Below are 21,893 nucleotides of genomic sequence, written 5' to 3' on the forward strand. Positions count from 1 at the left end.
ATAGTTTCTATCATCCCTCCATCCACCTTCTATCTATCTATCTACCTATCTATCTACCTACCTACCTATCTATATTTTCTGTTTAATGAAAGAAAACTTATTTGGGAAAAAAATAATCCAGATGTGCCAGTACAGAACCATTTAGCTATTGACGATCTTCCTTCCATTGAGGTAGAACAGATGTAAGAGAAAAATTAACTTTCAATTGTTATGTGTATTGGACAAATGGTTTTATTAAGGAGTAATCAGATTTTCTTAAAGTCAATGTGGTGAAGAACATGTTTTCATAAGAAGCATAAGGCAAAGAAAATTTTCTGATCAGAACAGGATTTCCAGAGGGTACTATGATGCCTTTGAGTTGGAAAGGAAAGGAGATTGCTGCAGATTGGAAAATGAGCAATATGAGAAGATGGATTTCACAGGGTCACAGAGGTAAACCAGGGTGAATAAAGTGTCCCTTAGAGAAAGAACAACTACTTCTTGCATCATAGTCCCAACTATTTGCTCCTCAGGATAAGATGAGGAAATATATAGGCAGACTTCACTCAATAGAATGGCACCCTTGAATTTGTTAGCAATGTTAAAAGAGAAACTGATACTTAATTTTTAATACTTAACATTAAGATATTAAGAGCTTGTTTGAGCAGAAATCCACTCAAATCTGGCAGTGCTAAACCAGAAGTAGCTAGAAGCCCTCTATGGAGGGGAGCTAGGAAAGCTTTTGCAAAGAGAAGATGGAAACAAAGTAAGGAAGGTCCTGATTGCCTACAGATTAAAGCATAGTTGTTTGTGATAGGTTTGTGATAGGTTTTGATTTCATAACCTTGAGGCATTTATAGGCTTAGCTTTTGGCTGGATTACTGGCTGGATTACCTTTGCACCAAGGCATTAGAGCCTCCTTAGCCTAAAATTCTCCAGGTTTAATTGAAGAACAGCCATCACAGTGCTCTTAAAGGCAAATGGTGCTAACAGCTTGGAAAGAATGTCCCCCAGCCTTCTCCTCATTTCATAAAATAACCACCCATGAAATTTAAGTAAGCCAAATTATTCCCTTGTGATTCTGAGTTTAAATAAGCAGCTGTATTGAGTATATTGATTTAGCTTTTTTCTTCATTTAGATTCTGTCATCTTAACAAGCTGATTCACATTAGGAATACCTATTAGAATGAAATATTTCCCTAATGTGCATGCATGCCAACTGTTTATTAAACTAATAAGAAGAGCTACTTGTTCTCAGGATTTAGATTATTATGTTATATGTACATTTGACTTAGAAAGCCATTTGCTCAATGACTACCAAGTGTTAATACATTTCCAAAATTAAATAAAAAAGGAATAAATAACACTAGATATTTTTAGCTAATAGGATAGGCATGATGCTGATGTCTTTACAGACATTGTACATATTCATTTTCTTTAAAACTTATTAGAACTGTTACTTAGGGAATGCTTAGTTAATCTTTATTTTGAGAGTTGTTAAGCCTATTACAAATTTAAATATTTTTTAAAACGTTCTGCTGGCTAGTCAACATATTTATTTACAATGAGATTGGTAGAAATTGTTTTGCCTCATAGATAAAGTGTTATTTTAGTGGGAACAAACTAAATGCAAACAAACAAGCACTTGTGTGGGTAGAGGAGGTGATAAGTGGGAACTCTCTGGGAATGCCATGGTAATTAATCCTATTCAAAAACCCTGCAAACCCATCAGGTATACAAAATAAGGCATCAGAAACTGGGACTCAGAACAGCATTGGCAATGCCAGTATGTAGATCCTAGTAGAACTGGGAATTACCTTTCAAGAGCTAAGGATTTTATAACAATAATAACAACAATGGTTAGCATTTAACAGAGAAAGTTAAGACCTATAATTTTTGGTTTCGGTGCAGCTCATTGCTACAATTAAAAAAGCAATACTTTCAGCTGTATCTGGAAACCATAGTAACTAGTTTCAAATACTATTTTGTTTTTCTTTAAGGCTGTTCCTACAATAACTTGAAAGCTAAAATGTAGTGCTTTAAAAAACACCATGTTTAATTTATATCATAGCATGTTTGATCTTTATGAATGTCCATAGCAATATGTCCTCACCCACAATGAGAATTATTAGTAATTTAAAACATGCTATTTTGCTTGTTTGTTTGAATTTTTATTGGTGTATAGTTGATTTATAATGCTGTGTTATTTCCTGCCATAAAGCAAAGTGATTCAGTTATATATCTATATCTATATCTATACCTATAACTTTTCTCCATTTAGGTTTTACAGAGCATTGAGTAGAGTTCCCTGAGCTGTACAGTAGGCCCTTATTAGTTATCTATTTTATATATAAAATGTGTATGCATATGTGCTAAGTCATTTCAGTCATGTACAACTCAGTGCAACCCCATGGACTGCAGCCTGCCAGGCTCCTCTCTCCATGGGGTTCTCCAAGCAAGAATATTGGAGTGGGTTGCCATGCCCTCCTCTAGGGGATCTTCCCAACCCAGAGATCAAACCCATGTCTTTCTCATCGGCCAGGTAGGTTCTTTACCACTAGTGCCACCTAGGATGCCCTAGTAATGTATATGGTGGTGGTGGTTGCTTAGTTGCTAAGTTATGTCTGACTTTTGTGACCCCATGGACTGTAGCCCACCAGGTTCTTCTGTCCTTGGGATTTCCAGGCAAGAATACTGGAGTGGATTGTCATTTGCTTTTTCAGGGATCTTCCTGAGCCAGGGATTGAACCCAGGTCTCTTGCATTGCAGGCAATTTCATTACTGACTGAGCTAGCAGGGAAGCTCTCGTAATGAGGATATGTTAAACTAAATCTTCCAACGTGTCCCTCTTTCCCCCACACCCCTGGTAAAGTTGTAAGTTTGCTTTCTACATCTGTAACTCTATTTCTGTTTTTCTTTTTTTTTTTCATTTATTTTTATTAGTTGGAGGCTAATTACTTTACATTATTGTAGTGGTTTTTACCATACATTGACATGAATCAGCCATGAATTTACATGTGTTCCCCATCCTGATCCCCCCTTCCACCTCCCTCCCCATCCCATCCCTCTGGATCTTCCCAGTGTACCAGCCCTGAGCACTTGTTTCATACATCCAACCTGGGCTGGTGATCTGTTTCACACTTGATAACATATATGTTTCAATGCTATTCTCTCAGATCATCCTACCCCTGCCTTCTCCCACAGAGTCCAAAAGTCTGTTCTATACATCTGTGTCTCTTTTTCTGTCCTGCATATACGGTTATCATTACCATCTTGCTAAATTCCATATATATGTGTTAGTATACTGTATTGGTCTTTATCTTTCTGGCTTACTTCACTCTGTATAATGGGCTCCAGTTTCATCCATCTCATTAGAACTGATTCAAATGAGTTCTTTTAAATGGCTAATATTCCATGGTATATATGTACCACAGAGTTTTTATCCATTCATCTGCTGATGGGCATCTAGATTGCTTCCATGTCCTGGCTATTATAAACAGTGCTGCGATGAATATTGGGGTGCACGTGTCTCTTTCAATTCTGATTTCCTCTATGTGTATGCCCAGCAGCAGGATTGCTGGGTCACATGGCAGTTCTATTTCCAGTTTTTTAAGGAATCTCCACACTGTTCTCCATAGTGGCTGTACTAATTTGCATTCCCACCAACAGTGTAAGAGGGTTCCCTTTTCTCCACACCCTCTCCAGCATTTATTGCTTGTAGACTTTTGGATAGCAGCCATCCTGACTGGCGTGTAATGGTACCTCATTGTGGTTTTGATTTGCATTTCTCTGATAATGAGTGATGTTGAGCATCTTTTCATGTGTTTGCTAGCCATCTGTATGTCTTCTTTGGGGAAAGTCTGTTTAGTTCTTTGGCCCATTTTTTGATTAGGTCATTTATTTTTCTGGAATTGAGCTGCAGGAGTTGCTTGTATATTTTTGAGATTAATCCTTTGTCTGTTTCTTCATTTGCTATTATTTTCTCCCATTCTGAAGTTTGTCTTTTCACCTTGCTTATAGTTTCCTTTTTTGTGCAAAAGCTTTTAAGTTTCATTAGGTCCCATTTGTTTATTTTTGCTTTTATTTCCAATATTCTGGGAGGTGGGTCATAGAGGATCCTGCTGTGATTTATGTCAGAGAGTGTTTTGTCTATGTTCTCCTCTAGGAGTTTTATAGTTTCTGGTCTTACATTTAGATCTTTAATCCATTTTGAGTTTATTTTTGTGTATGGTGTTAGAAAGTGTTCTAGTTTCATTCTTTTACAAGTGGTTGTTATTTCTGTTTTGTAGATAAATATGTTTGTACCTTTTCTTTTTTTTAAGATTTCACATATAAGTGATATCATATAACATTTGTCTTTCTCTGACTTACTTCTCTCAGTATGGAAATCTTTATATTTATCCATGTTTCTGCAAGTGCTATTATTTGCTTTTATTTACAACTGAGTAATATTCCATTATATGTATGTACCAAAATTTAGTTTTTAAACATATTATTTGTAGCATCTTTCCTTTAGAATATCAAGGTACATTAAAAATGCTGGTACTCATCTTTAGAGAATCCCAGTTAGCCATACAGTATGCCTTGAAAATAAAATAGGTTTCATCCCACCAATGATTTAATATTGTATTTCGCTAGCCTTTAAAAATTAATATTGACCCTAATGATTTTTAAATGTCTTTTAACTAGCTAGACATGCTATAAAACCTAAAAGATAACTTAGAAGATGTTATTATAACCATGTGATTCTTTTCTTTAAATACATTTATCACAGGGTAGCATCAGTTATATATGATTAAGCAGCTATAATGTATAATGTTAATTATTTATCCTCTGTCCTTTTATGTTATTTTTTAAAACATGATTGGCAATCTATAATTATCTTTTTTCCAGAATTTTCTAATAACTTGTCCTCACTCATCCTTTCTAGAATATTAACTCCATAAGGGCAGAGTGTGTTTTTCTTCCTTACTAATTATCTCCAGTCCTTAGCTCTATTTTTGGCATTTGGTGGTTGCAAAGAAAGGAAAGAAATAGGAATGAAGGAAGGGGAAGAGGAAGAAGGAAAGAAAGAAAGCATACAAGAAGCTGTCTGGAGAGCTAAGTAATAAAAGATCCTACCTATATATTATAGTGGGAGAAATTTAAAGGCAATGCATGGAGATGCATATTGTTACCACAGGAGTATATTTATTTTCTGAGCCTTGGGCTTTGATGTAATTTACACATTTGTCAAGTAAAGGAGTGAATATATCTGCCTCTACTCAACTTCATAAATGTGATGGGTTTTCTTTAAAATAGAGGATCACTGAGCTCTAAGTCAGTACTAAGACCTTGTGATTCTGACACGTTCATGATTAGTTTGAGAAAAATAGTTTGCAAAGGATGAAGGAGCGCTCACGTTACTTGAACGTATTATCAAGTGGAAAAAAATATGCACAACCTGAGAGATGTTAGTTAAGTTTTATTTAGGGCAAAATGAAGACTGTAGACTGGGAGACAGCATAGCTCTCAGAAATTGGTCCAAAAAAATAGGGGGAGGGACAGTACATGTGATTTTGGTGAAGGTGGAGGACATGCAATCAAGCACATGTTGTTTTTCAGAAGGTCTCTACTAGTCTCATGAAGATTACTGCGAGTCATGAAGTGGGGATATCACCATGAAGGATTTTAGTGTTTTTCTAGATTGGAGGAGATTCAAGAATTGGGCTAATAAAATCTTCTCCTGAATAATCTCTAACTGAAGACCTGTTCTGCCAGTTTTGCCCAGAGCACAGAGTGCCTCATTCCTGATCTCCACCCTGAATTCCTTTAAAGGGGTGTTAAAGGTCAGCAGCAAGTGCAGAGGCTCAAGTTTTAATCCTAGTAGAGGCAGATGGCAAGTGTGAATTTGTAGTTGGCAATGTGAAGAGTATATTTCTCTTCAGTTCATCATTTCTCCTGTTGTAGCCACGCATTCTGGGAAACAAACTCACTCAGAAGGACAATGCAGATAGTGAAGTGCAGTTTATTACACTGGTGGGCCCAAGGCAGAATCTCCTCTTAGCAAAGGACCCTGACCAGTTTTTGTGAAAACCTTATATACCCTAAGCGTAGGTGCCCAAACCCACACCCCCAATTCCCTGAAACTAGTTTGAACAAGGGAAAAAGAAAGACACACTCAAAGTTAACCCTTGATTCATATGCCTTAAGCCTAGGTAGTTAACAGTGGACAATTATCAATAGGCTTGTGGTCATTCTCCAACAAGCGTAATAGAATTTATTATTCTATTCAGTTGCACAGATAATTAGGGTATTCTTTTAGGTGATGGAGAGACCTGGGGCTCTTCCTTCCAGGGGCCTGGCTTCCCAGTTGGTATGTCGTTTCCATAGATACTGGGCATATAGCTCAAAGTCCACAGTCCGGCCCAAGATGGAGTCTGTTCTGTTTCCTCCTTCACTCCTATTCCACTAAAGAGAGTAAGGAAAAGAAACAAAACTGGAAGATTTCACTCCTCTGTCTTCCTACCTCCTACACAAATAGTCTCATCACCATGATTTGAGACCATCGAAATCACATGCACTGTATCTCTTGCATGAAAGTTAATATAGTAACTTCGGATTTACAAGTCATGCCTTATCCCCAGAAATCTAATACCAATATATCTCACAGCAGGAGACAACCCTCTACATCTGCCTCTGGCATTTTTTTTTTTCTCTTTCCAGTTCTTGTTGATCATCTGAGATACTGTATATTTTATAAGCATTTCTCAGAGTCATTGTGGCTTACCTTGTGGCTCAACTGTTAAAGAATCCGCCTGCAATGAGGGAGACCTGAGTTTCATCCCTGGGTTGGGAAAATCCCCTAGAGAAAGGAGAGGCTTCCCACTCCAGTATTCTGGCCTGGAGAATTCCATGGACTCTAGAGGCCATGTGAATGCAAAGAGTTGGATGTGACTGAGTGATTTTCACTTCCAGACCACTATAGTCAAGTGAATATTATAATAATGCAAGTTACATAATTTTTTATTTCCTAGTGAGTATATAGCTCAGTTGGTAAAAATCTGCCTGCAATGCAGGAGACCCTGATTCAATTCCTGGGTCAGGAATATGCCCTGGAGAAGGGATAGGTTACCCACTCCAGTATTCTTGGACTTCCCTTGTGGCTCAGCTAGTAAAGAATCCACTTGCAATGTGGAAGACCTGGGTTCGATCCCTGGGTTGGAAAGATCCCCTGTAGAAGGGAAAGGCTACCCACTCCAGTATTCTGGCCTGGAGAATTCCATGGACTATACAGTCCATGGGGTCTCAAAGAGTCAGTCACGTCTGAGCGACTTTCACTTTCAGTGAGTATAAAAGTTACATTTACACTACACAATACCCTATTAATTGGGCAATAGCATTATATATAAGAGCTCCCCTGGTGACTCAGATGGTAAAGAATTCACCTGTAATGCAGGAGACCTGGGTTCAATCCCTGGGTGGGAAGATCCCCTGGAGAAGGGAACAGCTACCCACTCCAGGGTTCTTGCCTGGAGAATTCCATGGACAAAGGAGTCTGGCAGGCTAAAGTCAATGGGGTCACAAATAGTCAGACATGACTGAGTGACTTGCACTTAACTTCATTATGTATAAAGAAATAATGTACTTATCCTAATGAAAATGTATTTTTAAATGACAGTATGTTCAGTGAATCTGGCTTTGCCAGTAGTCTCTATGTCATATGTAACACATGCATTTTGAAGAGGTTAGACTGGAAAGGTTTTAGAACCAGAGCCAGACAATAAATGAAATAAGTGTCCTACAAGTTTGGATTCCCAGTGCCAGAGTGCTTAATGTATTACTGCTTCTATCTTGTTTTATATTTTCTTCTCAATAGTCAACCACACAGCTCTTTAAAGCTATCAGAACTCAGAATATCTAAAGCAATTTTCCCATGATGGTTAAAAGGTCACAAGGTAATAATTCCCACATTGAAACACCTCAGACCATGCCAAAGCTCCCATCAAGAAACAAAGGAGAAACATGCTTACCAGGAAGTATGTCTTAAGTAGACTATTTCATTGAACAGAAATGGAATAAATGAGGAAAATGTATATTAAACATGGATGAATGAGGGGATGAATCATGTAACCCCTATATCATAGCACGGCCAAATATCATTGAGCAGAGTTATACATATATATAGCTCACTAGCCAGAACCATGCACTTTTCTAAAGCACATTCCTTAAAACAGCATATCCAGCTTGAGTTGTATCATCATGATCAAATCAAGATCAAATCAAAAGCAAGCTAGTCTTATGCCAAAGCCACTATTAAGGAAAAAGATAGACATCTGTTCTCTTGGTTTATGCACAATTTACCTTGAATAAAATATTAGAACAGAAATTAATATGAGACAATGATGAAAGCTTCTCTCCCAACTTTCTGTTCCATCATTTCACAAAGAAGTATGTGAATTAAAACCAGAAAAAAATAATACTAAAGGATCTGACAGATTCTGTAGTCACTGCATCCTAAAAATTACTGTGGTGCTGGCCTCACGGGTCTTTAGAAAGAGCATAGTGAGGTAAGATCAAAAACACTGCCCCTCTGCCACCCGGGAAAAGCCTTTCCTCATCATCTAACAAACAACAGATGGAGAGTGGCTGAGAGCTCGGTTGCTTTCTAAACAGGAAAGCAGTATTTGTTTTCCCATTAGGCTTATAGGAGAGATAGCTCCAGCCATTAAGTAGTTTCGTTAATCCCTCCAGCTGGACTGTGCTAAAGCCAAGGGCTTTACCACTCACTATCAACCATATCTATTTATATGGAAAGCAGATAAGCCACTTGCATTTTTCCTCCTCTAAGGCAGCAAATGCCAGCTTAGCCAATGAAATTTGAATACAGCAAATAAGAATAGAGAGCACATGATGTTGTGAAAGCTATATTTAGCGGTGCAAACACTGTCATTGCATGTCACCACTCAGGTGACAGCGCAGGAGCTTCTCGTGACGCATAGCCTAAGCTCCATCCTCAGATTTTTCTCTACAGCTCATCCTCACGCAGGCATGGCAACTTCTAAGACAGGGGTGTTCCCATAAAATAGTTAAAAATAGCTCTTGAGACATCATTATCACCAATCTGTTATTGTTATGACAAAGTCTCAATCTTTCAAACTATACGTAACCATAACATCCACAAGCTGGTGTGGAAAACTCCAATGAATTATTATAATAAGAAGCACATTTGTATATATATCATTATTTGTAGCATTAAATGATTATGTCTGAGTGTATACTATATGTCTTGCACTTGACTAAAACTTTGCATATATGTGTATATTTGCATTTATTATCTGCACACCAGCAAGGAGATGTAGAGGTTGCTATCATTAATTTCTTAGTGAGAAAAGGTTGAGTGACTTGCCAGAAATTATAGAGCTATTAAGTGGCCTTGGCATGGTCTAAACCCAAAGCTGGCTGACTTCAGAGCTTGTGTTTCCTTATTGCACCAACTTTAACAAAACTCACACTGTGAAGCAAACCTCCAAGCAATATGAACCACTCCCTCTGTGGACAAATATGAAAGACTGTTGGACACAGCCATGCAGCTACCTGGGGAAAAGGAATGTTTGAAAAATCTTGGGGAGCCCTTTTGCCACACAAGCTATAGTCAAAATCAGTAGAGTCTTAAGAGCTACTGCCACAGTCCATGGAACAGAACACAGAGCAGAAAAGCAGTTTGGCGATTTTTCTCACCCGTGCTTGGGTAGATTTCCATCATCAATTGGTGCATTAATTCTAACTGGCTCCTGGAAACAGTAGTTTGTCTTAATAGCTCCTTTGTGATCCAGGGAGTTAATTCAGAATCCCAAATGGCTTCATTTCCAGCTGGGAAGGATGTTAGACAAAAGAGGGAAAAAAAAATCTAACTTCATTTTTCACAAATAATAGGAAGATGAAGGTTGGAACAAGCTACTGACTATTTTTGTTGGGAAAGAGCTGTTCCATTTTGACATGGGTCACTGAGACTTAGAAGGCAATTTTCGTGTAGAAGTAAAGTATCTCCTTGAGTCAATATAAGTGGAGCAAAGGAAATGAGTAAAATACAAAAATGCCCCTTTAATGTTCAGTTTTCTGGGTCTTACTGGGAGATTTTTGTATTAGAACTTTCAGGCTAAATTGTAAGGATCTATCTGAGTGTCAAAATAAGCTAAGTCAAATTTATAATTTTATGTCATTGAAACACTTGGAAATAAATGTTCAGTAACTGAAAACCCAGGTTTCCTGTAAGTTCAGTTCTTTGCTCAAGTGTAGACTTAAATTACCTATAGAAATGTTAAGACACTGATATAATTGCATGATTTTAATTTTCTTTTCAGGTGATAAAACAGGAAGACCTTGGCAAGGACCTTTCTGATTGTACTTTGTATGATCTACTGAAATATGATGATTTCAACTCAGACAAGCACTTGGCTCTTGAAGAATTTTATAGAACATTCCGTGAGTATAAGATTCATTCTGTAATTCCTCTTTGTTCTTTTTCCTGTTTCATTACCCAATATGATGTGTTTGCTGATCTCAAAGTACAAGCTGCTACTTAAGAGAAGTGATACAACTGAGAAAATTTAAGGGTTTGGCTCTATTAAAAAGAATGTAAGAGGTAAGGGATTTAGTATTCTAAAATAAAGAGCTAGAAATATTCAGTAGCCCTTGCTATCAGTTCTTGTTGATTCTAGTTTAAGATATTAATTCCACAATGCTGTTTCCCAGGTTATTTTAGACTAGGAACAGTACTTCATTGTTTGTCATTGCTTATCAAAAACAATTTAATTATTTACACAGTGACTCTTTTACCTTATAGGTAAACTAAAGTTGTTTAATAGATAGTTTGCATATACGGTAACAAAATACCATAAGAATGACAATTTATATTTATGTTAAGATACTTTGGAATGAATGATATATGTATGAATGCTTTAAGGATTCTTCAAATTAGATGTTTATACTTTGTATTGCAAAATCGTAAAGATGATTTCATTTTAAAAAGCTACATGTCAGGTTATTCATTAAAAATAATTCCAAAGAAAACAGACTAGGAGACAGAAAAACAGAAAGGAGTGTTTTCAGAGCTGTGTGTTAAAAATAAGGAAAACAAATCATTAAATAAACTGGTTGGTGTTTGAAAATCACAAAGTAATCTAAGTTAAAGAGCATTTTAGATAAATAGATTATCTTCACTATTTTTATAGTACTCACATATGTAAGGCTTTCCAAATATATACACATGTGATTTTTTTTTCCAAAAAGACAGGGAATATACTATGTGTTTCGTGTAAAAAGATCATGTGTGTATTATGCCTATCATACACCAGCTGCCTGATATTGGAAAAAATTAAATTAAAATTAAATTTACAAAATTTAACCTCTAAAAATTCATATAAACAATGATAGTAATTATCACATGATCATTTTATATTAATCATTGATCATATTTTATGCAATATTTGATACTAACAAAGTAATAAATATAAAAGACTTGCGGGTTATAAAGCTTTAAGGCAAGATGTTAGTATGCTCTTCAGATTTAATTAAGCTGCATTTCCACTTTAAGTTGCAAGCAGAATACAAGATGGGATATCTCAGTAAACATTTCATCCTTTAAATGCGTGTACAACTTTTCAAAGGTAAGAAGAAAACAGCATTATCACTGGAAGATTATATGAAGAAACTGAAACATGAGAAGTTAAGAATTAAGTGGCTGAATTTATAATTGAATCCATGCCAAACTAGTTAAGAAGTCTATGTGTTTGTCACTGAGCTTTGCTCTGTAGCAAGCATTATTTTGTGTGGTCTGGATAACAGGAATGCTATGGTTTATCAGGAAAAAAAAAATCACATTATATTATGTAAGATAGAAGGAGATAAATGTCGTAGAAAGTCCTACATAAAATATTAAGTGAATTAAGAATATAATCTCCCCTTTGGGGAATCAAGGAGAGGTGGTGAAGGTAGTAATAACTGAGTGAGTCTTCAGGATGAGTGGGTTTGGACTTTGTTGGATGAGAGGTGGAAGATGGACAAACAGAATAGTGTCAGAGAGGAAACAATGTTCCTCTACCCTTCTAGACTTCTCTGACTGGCGTAAGGATCAAGTTGTCACGAAGCATGTTAGCAGGAGAAAATCAAACAAAGTTTAATAATGTGTATAAATGGGAGAGACCCAGGAAAACCGAAACCCTCACCTTAAGTAATAAAACCATCACGTTAAGTACTGTCCTCAATGACTGAAACCCTTACCTTAAATGACTGAAAACCTCACCTTAAGTACCATCCTCAGTAAAGACAGAAGAGGACTTCAGAGGGGAGGAAGGCAATTTTCAGACAGATGAAAAAGCAGATGTTTGGTTAACAAATGTTTGCTGGGCCCTGCAGAGAAAATAGAACATAGAGAAGAATTTTAACACACATGGATTTGCTAAGTTCCTCCCTGTCCACGCCTCGTTCACATTATAGTTAGCCTGTAGCGACAGCTCCCTTCCTGGAACAGGTCTTCTATCTGCTTTCTTTTAGGCAGTTAGGGGGAAAATTGAAGTTACTGTCTCAGTCTTTTGGGCTTTGATTGAGCTTTGATTGTCTCTTTAGTACACAAGTAGTATGTATATTAAAGAGACATTTTAGGGTGTCAATTTTGCCTCCTATATTGGCATAAATAAAATCTCAGCTGCATGACATACCACAGTATTTAGAGAAATTAGTCCAACTGCACATTCTTTTCTAAGTCTGAAAATCTATGAAATAACTATATTACTATTTTACTAACTTACTTTATTAAACAGGCCATCTACTCTACCAACTACTATTCACACTCTCGCAATATGAAGACAGATTTGGCTAAATAAAAGTACTTGAAATTTGTAGCAATAGCAGGAAGCATTTTTAATGGTATATAAACTATCAAGTGTGAATAAGAGAGTTAAATATGTTTCTATAGGATTTTTATTTAAAATGTAGTTATTGTTGATGGTGGGAAAGTGGAGCTAGAAAATGACAAAACAATGAAAATAAAGTGTGAATAACATACTATTTTTGTGATAACATGGCAAAGACTGAATATTGATCCCTGGCAATATCAATACATAAGAATCTTCTCAAAAATACTGCTGTCTGGCCCCTATGAAGGGGAAAATATGATACTGTGTTTGAGAGATGATTTGATGTTGCTAAGGAAGGCAAGGTAGTTCAGTACATTGTAAAGATAAATAAAATTATGCAATTCAGAAATCTGAAGCATCAGTACAAGCATTCAATAAAGACATAGTGAAACATGGTTTATAAAGGAACTATTGGGCACTAGGAACAATCGAATTTGGATAGAAGAAAATCTATATGATTCTGTTGATGGCTGGAATGTAATATGGTATCAAATTACAGAAATTATTTATAGGAAATGCAATGAAATTGAATGCATATCGTTAATGATTCTTCTATTAGGTGAAAATTGTGTCTAACACAAAAGGTATACATTTTTAATATTTTGAACCATAAAAAGATAATGGGTAATGCAAGCACTTGGCAGTCAGTAATCATATTATGAGCTTTTATCTTTTTGAATCATCATAAAACTTTTTCTTAACTGTGATAAAATTATGTTAACAATCAGTTGGAAAAGATAATGTTTTTCTAAGTAATGCTGGAATTATCTAGAGTGTTTTGATATTCCTTGTGGTTTAACCAAGCAGCTTTCCATACAGTTTTACATTTTTAGTGTTTCAACCTTATTAAACAGGGCAACCAGTTCTATAATGACTTCCTGGAGAGAGCAAAACTAACTTGTATGGATTGTCTGTATCAGCAAGGTGTTTACATGTGAGTAGGAAGCATATGCCTATTTGTTTCTCTCCTTCTGTTATAACACAACTAAACCCACCTCAGTTTTGTGACAGAAATTTGTGTAATGACATGATTTAAAAAGTCATTCTATTTAAAATATTAGTATTATGAATAAAAGTGTATAAAAATAGTGAAAAGGCAATCCATTTTAAATTTAGGTACTAAGTACCTATGTGTATAGAGTGCTGTATTATTTAAAGTAACTTGAAAGAGAAGTTTCCTTTCCCTGAGAGATACATCATCTCAGACAGACAATGATAAAAATGACATATGAAGGAAGGGTAAACACTAATCATTTTTCACTCATAGAATTCATTCCCCCAGATAGTTTATAAAAAGAAAGCACAGAAAACTAAAAACTCCCTAAATGAATATCCAAGAGGATAAACTAAGGCCAGAGAAGTTATATTTATCTTTATCCACTCATTATTTACTGCTAGATATAAGGATAGATAGAATTCTTGGATTCCAGTTTATTAATCTTTCTGCTACCATATAAAATGGGAAAAAGTTTGCAAACAGGTAAATGTCAATGTTAGAGAAAAAAAGCCAGCACATCATCGAGTGTTATTACATTATATCAGAGTGTTGTTTTCACACTTATAAGGTTTTTCGTAAAATATTTTTTGCATTTTGAATAAGATGAAGTATTTTATTATTTTCTAATAAGCATTATATGACATTCTTAATTTCTCTCCAGTGTTTTTTACATTAGTAAAAAATCTTTTGAGTTTTACTAAGATACCTAAATCCCTCACTCTCACTGAGAGTACCAAATATCTTAAATTATGCTTTCTTTGGTTAGCAAACTTGGAAATCTGTGTAATGGGATCCAATAAATACTAAGTGAGGTCAGACATAGTTTTGAATACTTAGAGGAAATACTAAACCTTCTTTGCAAATTGTGGACACCCTACACCCATTAATTTTGTTTTCTCAATAGTAAAATGTGTAGATTTGTAGTGTAAAGAGTGCTTAGAATTAAAAATAAATAATATCTTTATTAACTATAAGGACTTGTACTGACATATAGAGACAGTATTTTATTTTCTTCCAACTGAAAATCAAAATACAATGTTTGATTAAGTTTGACTTGGCTTGAAATATATATTTTTGCTTCAAATCTGTAGGTAAGTGCAAGAAATTCACCATCAGACAATATGACCACACACAGAATTTCAGAAGTGATGTTCAAGTAAATGTTTATATATATTTAGTTTTGCACATTCAGTTGGGATGATAAAGTACAATTATATGACTATGAATTTTAGGAAATAATTATTTTCATTTGGACATTCTAGATTGCCAAAAATAGTGCAGCTGTCTATCCACTAAATGTATATTTGTTTTGGAAATGCTTTTCAAGTACTTAATTTCCTAAGTTAAATTATATATTTCTTTGATTAAAAATTGTGTGGAGTGAGGAGTTTGTGTAATTCTGACAGATTCTTGAAATTCTATTAAATAATTATGAGTTGTAGTTCCCTAAGCCATTTACATACACTTTAAGACATGTCTGTGTTCTAGTGATTAAAGGTCTAACATCACCCTTAAGTATATCTTTATTCAGCTCACAAACAGTCTCTTTGTGGAAGGATCCACAGGAAGATATTTTTCTACTATGCTTAAAGTAATTAGGTTTTTGCAAGCCTAATGCATCAATTGTGAGATTTATATTGAAGCTACTTGTACAATATCTGTCTCTCCTTTTTAGAAAAGAATAATTAGGATTCTAAAATATTTTTCAAAATCTTAAGAGTTACTTTAAATCACCTAACTCTCCATAATTATATGTGAAAGTCTTCTTAATGGAGTATAGATTTGATAGTGACATTATAAGGAAAAGAAAATTTATTTTTCTAGGAAATCACATTTGCTGCAATAAAATGTTAATTATCGGAACCATCTAATAACTCAAGCAATGAAATATGAGAATCATATTAACATTCATTGACATTACATCATTAGTATATGAAAGTTCTTTATTTGAGAAAAATAGCTGAATTTAGTGACCAATTAAGAGTGCTGAAGTATGTGAAAGTGATGGGGACAGGACTAGAAGAGCAGTAGCAATAATGTAAGGATGTGTCCATATTTGGAAAATAGCTTACAAGCAGAATTAGCTGGATTAGATGAGTGATTACATAGACATGGGAGGAAGAGGGTATGGTCAAGGATAATGTCAAATTATCTAGTTTGCATGCAAAGGAGAACAATGATGCTACTCATTAAGGTAGGAAGCCCAGGAAGAGAAACAAGTTTGGGGAGTACATTTAGTTAAATTTTAGACATATTGGCATATCCAAATAGAAACTTTTAGTTGGAGAATCAGGTGGCCCAGAGTCAGGTGAGAGCTCTGGGTCACAAGGAGAGACAGAGAGCATGTAGTTAAAATTTGATTCTGTGGCAAGGATGGAGGTATCCAAGGTAAGCATAAGAAGTCCCCTTCATATGAACAAGTTCCGTGCCAAGAGCAGATTCATAAGTCTAATTTGCTCAAAAAATCCAACAAAGTTAGCCTAGCTACCCAACTAACAATCAACTATATAGTACTGTACTATATAATAGGTTTATAATACTTTTCACACAAATAATACATAAAAACAGATTTTTAATCTTACAGTACAGTACCTTGAAAAGTACAGTAGTAGAGTCCAACAGCTGGGAAACAGGGGCCGGCACTGAGTAAGCAGGTAAGAAGAGTTATTGACTGGAGAAGGGAAGTGGAGGTGGCAGATGGCAGAGCTGAAAGATCATCAGCAAGAGGAGATGGAAAGCAATCTGCAATTTCACTTATGCCTGACACTGAGGGAACACGTTAGCATCTTTGCAAGTTCACAACTCCAAGAGTCATATGTAGGAGACTTACTGTTTGTGGAGAGAGAAGAGTAAAACAGCAGTAGGAAGCTAAAACTAAACAATAATAGCACAAAGAGGAAAGTCAACGGAATATACCATCATGAACTTTTAGTAAGGAATTGTTTTCAAGGCTAAGTTCAAAGCAAGGAAGTATACAACAGATAAATGGGCACTGGATTGGCAATAAGGAAGTTATTGGTAACTTTGGTCATGGCACTTTGCACCAGAGATGTAAGTGTAGACAGTTAAGTGCTAGTGGCTGAAAAGTTGGATATAAAAAAATGAAAAAAAATTCTAAGCAAAGAAACAGAGCACATAAATGTACATTAAAGTATATATTTAGTTAAAATCTAAAATAGATAAAACTCACTTGTGGTTGTAGTAGTTAATATGAATGGTCACCTATGGAAACACAGGCAAGAGAATGACTTCTAAGGTGCTGGCAAGCTTGTACTATTTATATAGATTAAAAAACTCCATACTGATTTGGGAAATGATGCATTGGATTGATAGAACTGCTATATTCATAAAAGAATCTATACTGGATCATTGTAGTATAAAACTTTGCAGGAACTTTGGTTGACTGATTCACTGGAGAAATAAATATTCTACTACAAGCTTTGATTACAAAGTTAGTTCACATGTGTGTATGACTGTAATCTTCTGTGTTGGAGTGTGCAGATATGCCCTAATGGTTGGATAAATACAGAATCACTGTCTTACAGATGGTTACATTGTGTGTTATTTTTGCTGTATCTGGATTCCAACCACTATAGAAAAACACTGTTACAAAACATGACTGTTGAAATTTTATGTTTAGACATATATTCTAAAAGGATATTTTCTTGGTCTTAAACCAAAAAAAAAGAAAACCCAAAACTATTATACCCTAACGTTAATAAAAGAACAACTGATAAGGCAATACAGATTTGAACTATAATTTTTAAATATTCATCACTGTAAGATTATATAACTATGATCTTAAATCTTTCCAATTTGGAAATGACTCTGTCCTCATCCTATTTATATTACCTTAATCTGATGTAGCTGGTACACCTTTATGTTTCTCTTTTTACATATAACCACTGATATTCTACATGCTCTGATCTCTCACAGGTAAAGTTTGTTTTTTGATCTGTTTGTTACTTTTAAATGCAGGCTCAATTAGCTATTTCAGCTTATTTTATTTCAAGTGAAACACTTCTATTTATTTCTTGACATTTTGACTCTTCTGTCATATAGATATTGAAAATAAGGACATGTCTGAGACAAAGTGAAATAGAAATAAAAAATAATAAAATGGTAACTGACCAATTCTTATTTTTCACACTGTGACATACCTTGTCAATCATAATTTAGTGCATTTGACTTAAAATTACTTTCCCCTTATTTCAGTATAATATTCTAGGAAGGACTTTGTCTAAGGCTGTTTGTAGGTTTTCACAATCATATCTGTAATTCACTGGTAAGGAATCTGCCTGCAATGTGGGAGACCTGGCTTTGATCCCTGGGTGGGGAAGATCTCCTGAAGAAGGGCATGACTACTCACTCCAGTACTCTAGCCTGGAGAATTCCATATTTAGAGGAGCCTGACAGGCTACAATCCATGGATTCACAAAGAGTAGGACACTGTTGAGTGACTGACTATTTTGCTTTCACATTTAAGCTTTGTTAACCCCCTGTTCCTAATACCAGTTTCTCAGAAACACCTTGAATTGAAGCTTGCATTGTCCTTTTGTGGTATGAAACCGTATCTGGTTGTCATCTCCTTGTAGCGGCTTTACTATGAAGATTCCAGCCATGCTGCTCTCAAAGATTCCATCTATTTGGACATGACACAGTGGCTGCAGATTGGCAACAAAGCCTTTCCTTCATTTCAAAGTAACTCAGATTCCCAAACTGAGTTCCTCCTTATGGGATTTAAGTTTTTAATTGGCCAAAATTGTTCAGCAATTTAAAACTATTGGAATGAAATATGTCACATTCTAATTACTAGCTCTTTTCTGAATTCCTTTCTCTAGGTTAGTTTGAGAGGATGCATTTTATCTAAAGTTTCCAATTGAAAGTTTCCTTATAAAAGTCTGTTCTGTCGAATGATCCTTTCGAGAGGCATTAATTTACCAAGTGAGTGTTATTATGAACTATTAAAAGCAATGCTTAGAAATATATAATAGCAGATAAATCAGATATTTTTTCATTTATACTATTTGGAAGCTAATACTTAAAAATCATAGTTTTGCTAAATTTATTTTTTAATGTATATCTATTAGTTAGGCTCAGAGAAGGCAATGGCACCCCACTCCAGTACTCTTGCCTGGAAAATCCCATGGACGGAGGAGCCTGGTAGGCTGCAGTCCATGGGGTCGCGAAGAGTCGGACTGGACCGAGCGACTTCACTTTCACTCTTCATTTTCATGCATTGGAGAAGGAAATGGCAACCCGCTCCAGTGTTCTTGCCTGGAGAATCCCAGGGATGGGAGAGCTTGGTGGGCTGCCGTCTATGGGTCACACAGAGTCGGCCACAACTGAACTGACTTAGCAGCAGCATTACTTAGGCTTCTCTGGTGGCTCAGATGGTAAATAATCTGTGTGCAATGCGTGAGACCCAGGTTCGATTCCTGGGTCAGGAAGATCCCCTGGAGAAGGGAATGACTACCAACTCCAGTATTCTTGCCTGTAGAATCCCATGGACAGAGGAGCCTGGTGGACTACACTCCATGGGGTCACAAAGAGTCGGACATGACTGAATGGCTAACATTTTTGATTTTACTTCATAGTTATTCCTGTCTCATTTCTTTCTTTCTTTCTTTCTTTCTTTATTTTTTAGCAGCTAGACATCTATCCTGTCATTTATGTGAGTTCTGACACTTTCACAGAGGAGTTGTATGGATATTACCAGATAAAACATGAAGCTTTACATAGATGTTATCAATGTATATAGAAATCATAAGGTTTATCTTCAGTATCAATATTAGTTTGAATCCATTGTATCTTGTTGAAAAAAAGAAATGAATCAAAAACAAAAAATTGAGTTTTGGATTTTCATAAATTTTAACCCAAATCACGTATTAATAAAAGTCTATCAAGGTCTTTATTTTTTGCTTGCATTTACTACCATAATTCTATATACATATTTTTTAAGAAAGGATATTTACTTTTCTTGGGCTTCCATTCCTCAATCGCTGGGTTGGGAAAATCCCCTGGAGAGGAAATGGCAACTGACTCCAGCTTTCTTGCCTGGAAAATCGAATGGGCAGAGGAGCTTGGAGGGCTACACTCCAGGAGATCACAAAGAGTCAGACATGACTTAGCAACTAAAAAACAAAAACAGGATTTATTTTTCTTACTGTAGAAGTTAAAGGAAACAGAAAGGCATTCAAAAGAAAAATAAGAATCTATTTTAATCCCACCATTCAGTTATGATCACTTTGAGAACTATATATGACTACATTATTCTTATATTCAAGATTTATTTTAAATCTACCTTCTTTTATTTTTTTTTTTTTTTTACCCTTTTGCCATTTTTTTTTTTTTTTTAATTTTTATTAGTTGGAGGCTTGGAAACACAGCATCAATAAATATAGTCTAACATCATGTTTTTAATGACCTGCATTTGTGTAAAGATATAATAATTAAAAAATTATAATCATGATACTTTATTACTGTTCTCAAGCTATTATTCCTCTCCTTAGAGATTAATGCTAACCCATTTGAAAAATAATAGAAGAAAAATATTTTATCGATCCTAGTAATTTTAATTTTTGTAGTAGTCACATTAAAAAAAGAAGAGAAAGAAAGAAAATTGATTTTAATGACACTTTACTTGCCCCAATTATTTCAAAATATTATTATCACAGCAATGAAAATTAAGAAAATAATCTGTATACTTTTTCTTATCAAGTTTTGAAGTCTACCATATATTTAATATGCCACCTTCTACCAGTGTTTCCCAAATATTTCTTATCAGTTGACGTTTAAGGCATATATTGCCTACTCACAGTTAACACCTTTAAAATATATTATCTGTTTTTAATAATCTTATTTTAAAATTAATGACTTTTTTCCATTCCAGTCTAAAATAAATGGACCAATTATGTAAGCTTTCCATTGAAAACCTAAGAATAAAAGGGTCACTAGCCTGAGATTTTACAGTCCTTGTACTGAATGAACAGTGAGACACTTTCAAGGAGCCTGTACAACCTTATATATCACAAAGTTTAACATCCAATTTTGGAGAGTATTGAAAATAGCTTCAGACTGTTGTTACCTCTGAGATCCCAGGAGAATAAATGCACTACACTCAAAATAACCTAATAATTCTTTAATGTGTAGACAGTACCAAAATATTTTGCAGTGTCTCGGGATTATCACAATGAAAAGAAATTCATGTACATAAATCAAATCCCTAACAGTTATACAGTGGAAGTGAGAAATAGATTTAAGGGACGAGATCTGATAGAGTGCCTGATGAACTATGGACAGAGGTTCCTGACATGGTACAGGAGACAGGGAGCAAGACCATGCCTAAGAAAGAGAAATACAAAAAGCAAAATAGCTGTCCGAGGAGGTCTTACAAAGAGCTGTGAAGAGCAGAGAAGCAAAAAACAAAGGAGAGAGGGAAAGATATACCCATTTGAATGCAGAGTTCCAAAGAATAGCCAGGAGAGGTAAGAAAGCCTTCCTCAGTGATCAGTGCAAAGAAATAGAGGAAAACAATAGAATGGGAAAGACTAGAGATCTCTCCAAGAAAATTCGAGATACCAAGGGAACATTTCATGCAAAGATGGGCTCAATAAAGATCAGAAATAGTGGGGACCTAACAGAAGCAGAAGATATTAAGAAGAGGTAGCAAGACTACACAAAAGAACTGTACAAAAAAGATCTTCACAACCAAGATAATTACGATGGTGTGATCACTTACCTAGAGCCAGGCATCCTGGAATTAGAAGTCAAGTGGGCCTTAGAAAGCATCACTATGAACAAAGCTAGTGGAAGTGATGGAATTCCAGTTGAGCTATTTCAAATCCTAAAATACGATGCTTTGAAAGTGCTGCACTCAATATGCCAGCAAATTTGGAAAACTCAGCAGTGGCCACAGGATTGGAAAATATCAGTCTTCATTCCAATCCCTAAGAAAGGCAATGCCAAAGACTGCTCAAACTACCACACAATAGCACTCATCTCACACGCTAGCAAAGTAA

At 35.4% G+C, this 21,893-nt stretch overlaps 1 protein-coding gene across 2 annotated transcripts in view; it reads left to right on the forward strand.

Moving 5' to 3' along the window:
• The window catches only part of FSTL5 (follistatin like 5), an 874,271-nt gene that overhangs the window by 450,987 nt on the left and 401,391 nt on the right, over positions 1-21,893 (forward strand). For both annotated transcript variants that reach the window (XM_070474907.1, XM_070474908.1), the window contains exon 6: positions 10,323-10,443. In XM_070474907.1, coding sequence (XP_070331008.1) covers positions 10,323-10,443 — 121 coding nt within the window. The remainder of the gene's footprint in view (positions 1-10,322; positions 10,444-21,893) is intronic.

Source organism: Odocoileus virginianus, chromosome 12 (assembly GCF_023699985.2).
Source record: "Odocoileus virginianus isolate 20LAN1187 ecotype Illinois chromosome 12, Ovbor_1.2, whole genome shotgun sequence".
In the NCBI taxonomy this organism is placed as follows: domain Eukaryota; kingdom Metazoa; phylum Chordata; class Mammalia; order Artiodactyla; family Cervidae; genus Odocoileus; species Odocoileus virginianus.